Source organism: Symsagittifera roscoffensis, chromosome 1 (assembly GCF_963678635.1).
Source record: "Symsagittifera roscoffensis chromosome 1, txSymRosc1.1, whole genome shotgun sequence".
NCBI classification, from domain to species: domain Eukaryota; kingdom Metazoa; phylum Xenacoelomorpha; order Acoela; family Convolutidae; genus Symsagittifera; species Symsagittifera roscoffensis.
The window spans coordinates 58287014-58296677 of NC_087062.1; the positions used below are offsets into that span (position 1 = coordinate 58287014).

Genomic DNA, 9664 nt, shown 5'->3' on the forward strand with positions numbered 1-9664 from the left:
TGATCAATACTGCGTGAACTTTGCCATTCAGTTATCAAAAACAGTTTGAATTGCCAGAATCTTCTGTCTCAGATAAACGAAACATTAAGCATTACCGTAAGAGAGAAACAATAACAACGACAACTTTCGCTTAAATTACAAAAAATATCAAACAACTTTCTGCTAAAATATTCAAAGAAAGCGGCTGAAAATAATAAGCACAGTACTCAAGGTTGAAGCCTAGAAGGCAAAAAAGTTTTACTGGTTGGGGCAGATGGAAAAGGACGGGCAGGTAGCTAGAGGTCAAAGATCAGGAAGGTAGATACTAGTTCATCAAGAGGACCTACAGCAGCATTGGTTGAAAAATTACAGAGTTCTTGTAGCCAATCAGACACATTTGAATCAATAAAATACTACGTACACAACAAGATGGACCTCCGAAAGGCAGACACAACGAATATTGGAATTGAGAGGAGGATTTCAGTGGGATCAGTGAAGACACCGCGACTTCACTTGAAGAGATACTTCTTCTGCAAAAAAGGCTACGAGTCAGTTTTCAGTAAGTTTGGGTTACACTGCGAGGTTAAAATAACACTCATAATGAATTTAACTCGCTTAAATTGGTTGGATCCGTTAAAAACACAACATCGGGTAATACGTAAAATAAAAGAAGCACAATTTTATTTTTTAAACGCTTTTTTTTGTTCATTAGCCATCGCGTGAGGGTAAAATATCAATTTAAAACGTGTGGGTGGAAATAATTTACAATTGTTACTTTGAACTTAGGTGAAGCAATTGGATACAATATTTGTACATTGACAACAAACGGTGATTAAAAAGTCGTAAGCTAAAGTATAAACATCTAATGCATCTACATTGTTTATGTCCCGAGGAGTCTCTACTTCAGAAAATATAGCATCTTCACAGCATCTATGCCAAACTAAATTTCTTTAAGGTGAACTGAATAAAACTAAATTCACTAACTGAAGTCTCGGGGTCAAATCCAAACAGGACCAAACAGGAAGCATCCGGATTCGACCAAAGATGTACACACAGGATCATTGTACGTTCTATTTCGGAATTTGTCGCATTAGGAGTAAATTGATAATTCATATGGCTACCACGTTTTCGTCAGTTAAAATATTTACCATTCCTGAAAGACCATTAATTAGGGGCAAGTTTATATAGGTAGTTTCTGTCAGTTTTCGCGCTCATTCATAGTGTTGTCCGTTCAAAGTCCTGCATTTAATACAATTCAAGGGAAAGGAGTATGAGTGGGAATTGCTAATTGGATTTCCAATGCCAATCGTTGCTCCGTTCCTTTTCTAGTTAGTGATGCTGTTCTTGTTTTTACTGCTGTTAGGGGGGCTAGTGTTTGGGGCAGGTTGGTTGCCCAGGAACATCTGCAGCTCAGTGAGTAGGAGGTAGTGGTCTGAGGGTACTAAGGGGTGGGGACAGCCTAGGATCTTGTTGTCGCGGAACCACTGCGAGTCCACAGTGTCAAGTATTCCGAGCGGCTTCATGTAGTCCTGAGGGTAGAAAATGTAGTCGATTATCCCTAAAACATTCATCTCATCAACAAAATACCTACAATGACAAAAACGTATTCCAATAATCTCCTGTTCAAACCTCTGCATCATTCAGAAATTAAAATGAAATAACTGTTGAAAAACGCAAATTAAATTACCTTTGAAATCGTAGGTGTAATTGGTGAAGCAGCCTTCTTTGTCGAGGGGATATGCAGAAGACAAATTGTGGGGATGTGTGATCTTGCTCGAATCGTCTCCGCTAGTTGAGATTTCATCGAAGAAGTGTTTGTAGTCTATCTCTTTGAAATCCGGATGTGAGAAGGGGATGCGACTGTCCAGCAGAAACTGGATCACGCCCGATGATGGCAGCGAGTTGAAGTCACCGGTTAAAACCAAAGGTATGTGATCCGAGATCTTTCGACGCAATTCTGTCAGGAACAGTAAAATCTGCATAAGCTTCACATCGCAGTACTCGGGGTCCCAGTGGATGTGCACGTTCGAGATCATGATCTGGTTTAGGTAGTTACTCTTCAACTCATCCGACGCTGAAACACATTCAAAGTCTGTATTACACACAAATGTCTGTATTGCGAACGGCTTTTATCACTTCTTTCACGACAGACAAACGTTTACTTATATTGTTTTCATACAATTATTACGTGCAGGTCGATTATTTGTTTCAAAAACACAGCCACGAGTTGAAAAATTGTCATGGATAAGAAAACCAACTTTTGAGTTTCACTTTTTACTTTCCAAGAACATACCAATTTAAGGTGATCGAAGTCCACGACTACATTTACTTTCTTCGAATTTCCTTAATCCTTTTTAAATGCTTTTTGATAAAGCTAAACCTTTTTTTATTCCACATGCAATTCTGAAAATTAAATGCATTAGAAAACTAAAAGTCATTCACGTTTTTCACTCCATTTGCAAATTCATTAAGAAGGAGCTTTATTTGCCTTACTTATAGCAAATTAATAGGATTTCAACTTAGAAATATTTAAAAACAAACATACCACAGAAAATTAAACACAGGCGAAACTGCGCTCGCTAACACTAGCGAGAAAACGACAAAAAAAATCAACAAAGTGAAGTAAGAAAATGGAGAAAAAAAGGAGTTGGAAAACATTTCCTATGTGTTGGATTCAAACTAGTGAACGCAATACTTGGAGTCGCACGTCCTTCCCTCTCACCAACGGACGATTAACTAGCCAGATACAGAGCAGAGAACAGAAGCTATGAAATTTCCAATGATACAGATCGTGATTAGAGCAAAAGTGTCACCAAGTGAGCACTTCTATTTGCGAGGGAGGTTGTAAAAAAGTTCAGACAGAAACACTACTCTCTTTAATGTAAAACACTTTCTCTTGAAACAAAAACGAGAAAAATTCAAAAAGGTGTAAATGTCTTCACTACGCTCATTCACACCTTTTAATGTTCACTCACACTTTATTAACCACCATTGCAAAAGAGAAAGAGCAGGCAACAGTCAAGATGTGGAACTGGAGAACGCCAGGAAAATCTGGTTGAAACAAAAAAACTGCTGGGAAACAATGAAAGCTTGGATGCTGGATTGGTAGACAAGCTGATATAAGGAACGAAAGAAGAGCAGGTAGCATGTGGTGCAAAGTGAAAGCAAGACTTCAGCACACTCTCCTGTCCAAGCGACAGCAAGCAGAAATATTTAAAGATTGCGTAGAAAGCGACCTCTTGTTTGACCTTGCAGTACGCCCATGGAACATACCAGAAATAAAAGTGTTGCAAATCTGTTGGGCGAATAAAAGCCACAAGCGTCAAACGTCGACCAAATCAGAGACATCGCCAAGCTAAGCCAGAATATAAAGCCAAAAATAAAGAATGCAAGATCTGTGGAAAGGTGCTATCTGCAACTATCATTTCCCTACACATGGGGAGATTACACCCTGAGAAGGGCATATCCTGAAAGAAGATGAAAGCCTGAGATAGAGGGAGAGAGATGGCGAGGGTCGTTGCAAAGGGATTTGCAATTTGTCAAGTGGGATGACTGACTCATTCCAGCGCGTCTCAACTGAAGAGTCAGAATTGATAGCGATCTCGGTTTCGGCTCTATCGGAACAAGATAGCTAGAAAGAATTTACGAAGTATAGTTTACCAAATGGAAAACATCAAAATCTCAATTAAAAAATTATTGCTCGAAGAGGTAAGTGGTGCGGTTACAGTCTGAAAAGATTAATTGATGATTGTTTGACCATTAACACTGCGTTTACTGTGACAGGCATTGGTATGTTTAATGCGCATGTGTTAGTTGTTCTGATTAAACCTACTCTGTTTTGAGCTCTAGATTGAATTGGAGAGATCAATTATATTGGAGGTAGATAGAGAGAGTAAGAGAACTTTCGTCTATATCCGGACATTATGATGCCATTTTCGTCAATACTACCATTGCAGTTCTCCAGGGTCTCTAGCGGCAAAAAACACAGTAGAAGTGGAACTCCATATTCCAAAGACACCATTTTACTGCTGTTATCGTACCCTTCGATCTATATAGAACGCTCAGGAGGACGGTGTGCATGTAGTGAGCAAGACTCGCTTTAGAAGCCAAGTTTGTCAGCGGACATTTTGTGGTTGACTGTTGAGAACCGAGGAGAAATCGTGTTTTCTAAGGTTATTGAATAAGCTGTAGACGTTTGACAGATTCTTCGGGATTTACTGGGCAATTGAATAATGGCTCAATAGTGGGCGGTCTTATGTAACATGTTCGGGAGAACTCGGTAAACAGTGATGCGGGAAACATTGTTTATTATGAAAATTATCGCAGGATTTATAGCAGTACTGAATGATAATCAATTGATGGTCAAAAGTAATTCCAAGCAACTTTGCGGTTTCCAGTTGAGTAATTCGGTGCCATCAACTAAGACCTTTGCTTGGAGATATAACCGATTTATCCACATGGAAGAGATGTGTTGCTGCTTTATAATTAGATTAAGAAAAATTTCTGAGTTCGGCAGTTAAGGAAGCTGTTTAAGGAAGTATAGATTCATTATTTCTGTACGATCCTTTATTGTATGCCATGGAGTTGTTAGGGCTATATCGTCTGCGTATTTGATTCGTAACTTTATTGTTTTCACTCTCAGGTAGTGGCATTTGAAAACTAATACCAGGTATAACACACCACCTTGTGTCACCTTCATGCATTTGGATTTAGTACCTCCGAACACTTCATAGGTATGCCTACCTCAGAGGTAGAGAAAATTCTATCCTTTGGCGGTATTAGACAGATTATAGCGGGCGATACCGTTGAATAGATAGTAATGGTCAACAGTATCTAAAACTAATGTAAACTATTTAGTGAAAATTGGAGCTCTTTGACGGAGTTTGGCCTAGTTTGAACCAATTTTCATGTAGTAAAAAATGCAGTGATAGGCAGTGGCTATCGATCGTTCTTTAGAAGCCGTGTTGGTCTTCTGTGAAATTCACGTTAAAAAGTATAACTTAGATACTAAAAATTGAAAAGAGTCGAAGGAATAGAAAACGGAAACACGGATGGCCTGTGCAGAATCGAGATCTTGCACTGGGACGGGGAAAGCCGTCTTTGATTCTTTGACACAGCTAATCGCTGTACATTGCAAGACTTGTTGGTGCTATACGAATGTCAAGTGAGCTAAATAGGCTGAAATAAGTCAAGCTGTAGCTCAGCGAACCGCAGTGCGTTGGGTGAAATGGTATCGCCTTAGAAGAAAGCATCTGTAATTAGGTGCTGAAGTAACACAGTATATCCGGTATTTAGATGCTAAAGTTACAGTGTTAAACTGGATGTTTTAAAAACTATGGCCTGTTTCACGAGGGGTTCATTTCCGGGGAATTTGATTGTTTGATATTTAATATTGTCGTTGATGATGAATACAAGCCCTTTTCCACGACAGTTTGCTCTGTTTTGAGCAACAATTTCGTACCCTTTGAGGAAAACTTCATGCGTAGGTAATGTTGCCGTGTTATGTAATTTGATATCTAGTTTTGGCCTGAGGCAGTTTGCATTAAAATGGTGTTCATTTATTTTGTTTTGATGGTTCCTGTTTTTTGAGGGTTTCTTAGGGGCTGATTTTAGAAGAGTCACAATTGGGAACATACAAAACAAAAACTTACAATTCTTCAAGATGAAACAGCAAAAATAGCCAACAAATCAGTTGGTTAAGTGCAAAAGAACAAAGAAGCCAAAACACATTTCTAAACATAGCCAACAGACAGTTGGAAAAGAGTCAATGAACGAGAGTAAACAGAAAAAATGCTGGCCTGTTTTTGAAAAAAATCTCAACTTTCCAATTTCGAAGAAAAAAATAGATGCCCTTAAAGCTCTTTGAATTTCTGGAACAATTTATGATAGACAATTTTTTTTGAACAAAAATGACCCCATTGGAGTTAACTGGATCAAAAGGTTTTTTTTCGCTGGGAAATCTGAAAATTAAATTCTCTATACTAGTTTTTCTTGACATTTACACTCTTGCTGTTCGATTGTGGAGTTTGCCTTCCTTTTAACAAAGGACATGAAATGAGCTTAACGAGAAATCAAAAGTCGAACCGCGAAAAAGTAAATTTGAACCTTAACAACAGATTTTATAAGTTTTTTTGAAAAGCAGGAAGAAAAAAAATCATCTATATCTAAGAATCTGAACTACATTTATCGACTTTTAAAAATATTTGACCTATAAACTTTCAAGAATTGCTTCTGATACGTCTTTTTTCTCAAAATTATCCCATTTAGAGAAAACTGGACCAATAGGTAATAATTTTTATCCCACTGGGGATTCTGAACATTGAAGTCCATTTTAAAAACAGGAAGTCATTCACGTTTTTCGACACCTTTACACTTTTCCAAGTCTTAACACTTTTGCAAAAAAAGCACAAACAAGGCAAAAAAGGTCTTGGAGATGAACCGTTTAACGTCCTTCCATCTCCGCCGTGAGCGCTTGCTAGCTGTTAACACTAGCCATCAAAATGTTATTAATCTAATGTTATTAAGCTGCCAATGCTATGCAGCAAAAGAGTTTACTAAATTGAACACGTTATGCAAGTAGTGTTTTTAAATTTCTAAATTAATTGGGTTTATAGATTTCTATGCGTTGTGGTTTGTTTATAAAAGCGCATAGTTTTTCCATAACAAGACACTCGCTTTCAGAAGTGTAGCAATGTGAACTATAATTGAAACATTATGTGTTACAAGCACAGCGCTTTTCTGGATCGAATATTTACTAACCGCTGTTAATGTTGTCAGGTGGGTTTTTGAATTTCAGCACGGCCACAACTCCGATGTTGTCTTTAGTCATGACCCGGTTAATGACATCGTCAGATGCCTTATTTGTCGACCCGTTTTGTCTCGCAGTCTCCACTATCTGACGTGCCAGCATATTAAACTCAATTAGCTCCCTGCTCTCCACTTCAAACCTAAGCTCAAGACCTCGTTAGCGCCTTCAACATCAAATTCTCAAAGTAATTCTTAGAAGGTGAATGAAAAGCTTTCTCGCACACACATAAATTACTCGAGTTATCACAAATAAAGCGTGAATATTTTGCTTGCTTCTAAACTTCCGAATTGAAAATCAATTACTTATCAGATTTGTAGAAAATAGCACATCCATCGACAAAACGTCTATCCTCTTCGTTCATAGTCCTGGCGCGCGACTTGGCTTCAAAAATTCCCTTATATCCCTCCTTGCTCAACTCTGGCAGAAAAAACTGGTTGTATTCATCAGTTACAACTTCCTAAAACGCAATCCAGATTCATTCACTTCAACGATGAAGATCGAACACCGAAAAATGAAGACTTACTTGTAAGCAAATGATGTCGGCCTGATTCCTTATAATTTCCTTCAATATGAGGTCTTTTCTGTATGACCAGCTGAGCGCCCAGCTCGGACAGTAGCCGTACTGGCTACGCGTGGCATAGTTCTCAGCCAGAATGTTGTACGTCATTATTGTGAATATATCTTAAAACGACAAAAAGGGATATAATGTTAGACAAACCACAACCAATATTTCATTGACAGACGCTCAAAAAGCAACTCACAGCTAACTGCTGATTGATCTACTTCCTGTAATGACTTCCATTGCCTTTGTGGTGCCGTCCGTTGTGGTTCTGGTACTTAAACAAAACCTCGGTTGCAGAAACTCTTTAAGACGGGGCAACAAAATGTATTTCTACCCTAGATCTACTTGGTCAAAAATATTCAACATGAGCACTTATTTCGTAAATTGCGAAACCCTTACCGGGTAATTTGTCAAGCATGAAACTCAGCAGTTTCTGCACATTCCTTGGATCCGAATACAGCTGGCTAACTTCAGGTGCCATTGGATTCTCATCTAAGTTCAGCACTTGAAGATTGAACAACTTGCCCAGCTCGTATGGCAATAGCCTCAAATAGTTGTGTCTCAGTAATAGTTCTCTAAACAGCCCGAACTTAACAAAAATATCCTTGCTGATTCCAAATTTTTTTCAATAAATACTGAACTTACTTCAGAGTTACTAGGTCTCCGATCTCGGGTGGCAAAGAACGTAGCATATTATGGGAGAGGTCTAGATGAGTCAAACGTTTAAGATTCGTTATTTCAGACGGAACTTTGGTTAATTGGTTGCTTTTCACAACAAGTCTCGTTATATCGCAGAAGCTTCTGGTCCATAAATAAGGACTCAAATTACGGACCATTCCTAAAATTAATTATATACAATTTCAGAATAAAAACATCAGTCAGTTAAAAAATAAAATCTATATCTACCTGTTATTTCCAGGCCAACAATTTCAGTTGTTTTCCCTTCAGCAAGCTCCTCTTGCGAAAGGATCGTGTAGCCTGAGTTCTTGGTTTTTCCGTTGTCATCTTTACCCATGATTGTCATTTGCGCGGTTAAAACTGTCTTAAAAATTATCTGACGATAATTGAATTATCCAAAATCAATTGATTTTCGAAAAATAAAACATTATGATCTGACCTTGCCACTTTCATGTCACAGCCTCCTCAGAGGATACCGAACTCAGAACCCAACAAAGATCTTCTGTCTGCTGTCTCAATGCGTTATTGCAAAGATCTATCTCTAAAAATCTGAAAAAGAAATTGGTTATGGTTCTCTAGGCAATCTGATTAGATGAGCTGAACAATCGTTATTATCAAGCATAATTTTGTATTTTGTAAATGAAACTTTGTATTTTGTATCAAGTTAAAGAAAGGTGAAATGGTAGTGAAGCATCTCTTGAGATCTTCTCAAAAAACATTTTGCTTAAGTAGTACGGGCCTGCACTAATGAGAAAAATTCCTGAGTTGAACTTGCCCTCAAATGATCGTAAAGGAATATGACCTGAAAGCAATTGAAAAATAATCTGCAGGAGTAGAATGTTAAAGGTTTACATGAATTTTCTTCAATTTTTTTCGGCTTCGGTCAAAATTGACAAGATAACAAAAGTTACATCAAGCGTCATCTATAATAATGTTCAGTCATATAACCTTAAATGTTGTAAATGGAATATGTACACAGAGGCTGCCCTTCGCACCACTTCCGAAATAAGAACAAAAAGCCGCTAGTTCAGAAAAAAAATTAAAAGAACCATTCAAAAATGTCGAAAAAACTAGATCTATCAAAATGAATCAGGCTAGTTTTGAAGCAAAATTAAACCAGAACAATAGAATGTGAAATTCATAACGGAAGAAAAATAACCAAGCGATAACAAAGCCGAAATTACCTTAGCCGAAACCCTTTAAGCGGATGAAATAATCAAAAAGACTTCAGACTATAGAAAAATTAACGAGTCCCCCTCCCCCTTAAGACACCACACACATACAACCGTTTTTCACTCGTCGATAAACCCAACATGAGGCCATTAAGCCAATACAATTTGGACCCGAAACCTATCAAGAAGAGGAAAAAATTGACAAAGCAGAAAAAAATGTTTCCATGAAAAACTTGAGCTAATATTTCTATAAAAAGTATAGCAATTAGTGCGATCCAGTGAGCATAAAAATTATGTTTACCCTAAAACGACTCAAAATTAGGTCACTAAGCCAATAAAATCAGCCGAAATTAATAGGGCAGAATAAAGTTTTTCGGCGAAAAAAAACATAGTCAAGAAATTACAAGCAGCAGAAATCAAAACACCAAAGCAAATACAATGTAAAGAGCGTCCAGAAAAAAGACC

At 37.7% G+C, this 9664-nt stretch overlaps 1 protein-coding gene across 3 annotated transcripts; it reads right to left on the bottom strand.

Moving 5' to 3' along the window:
* Positions 1–44: 44 nt before the first annotated feature.
* On the bottom strand, positions 45–8573 carry LOC134846376 (CCR4-NOT transcription complex subunit 6-like). Of its 3 annotated transcripts, none has more exons than XM_063863710.1 (10): positions 8467–8573; positions 8256–8387; positions 7995–8187; positions 7749–7924; positions 7549–7623; positions 7311–7468; positions 7090–7244; positions 6739–6926; positions 1667–2053; positions 45–1537 (listed from the first exon to the last, which is right to left on the bottom strand). In XM_063863710.1, exons 2-10 carry the CDS (start codon positions 8371–8373, stop codon positions 1305–1307), a joined length of 1683 nt encoding a protein of 560 aa, XP_063719780.1. In that variant the 5' UTR covers positions 8374–8387; positions 8467–8573; the 3' UTR covers positions 45–1304. The 3 variants fall into 3 exon arrangements, with proteins under 3 accessions (XP_063719780.1, XP_063719789.1, XP_063719771.1); XM_063863719.1 differs by having other exon boundaries at positions 7549–7617; positions 8256–8391; XM_063863701.1 differs by having other exon boundaries at positions 8256–8391.
* Between the last annotated feature and the right edge of the window lie 1091 nt (positions 8574–9664).

What these genes read in the sequence shown, in the direction of transcription:
- LOC134846376 (XM_063863710.1), bottom strand. Translation starts at nt 8,373, where the DNA reads ATGACAATCATGGGTAAAGATGACAACGGAAAAACCAAGAACTCAGGC. An exon ending in TGTTGGCCTGGAAATAACAG is followed by an intron (nt 8,188 to 8,255) that starts GTAGATATAGAT and finishes AATTAATTTTAG; the next exon opens with GAATGGTCCGTAATTTGAGT. An exon ending in ACCTGACAACATTAACAGCG is followed by an intron (nt 2,054 to 6,738) that starts GTTAGTAAATAT and finishes AATGTGTTTCAG; the next exon opens with CGTCGGATGAGTTGAAGAGT.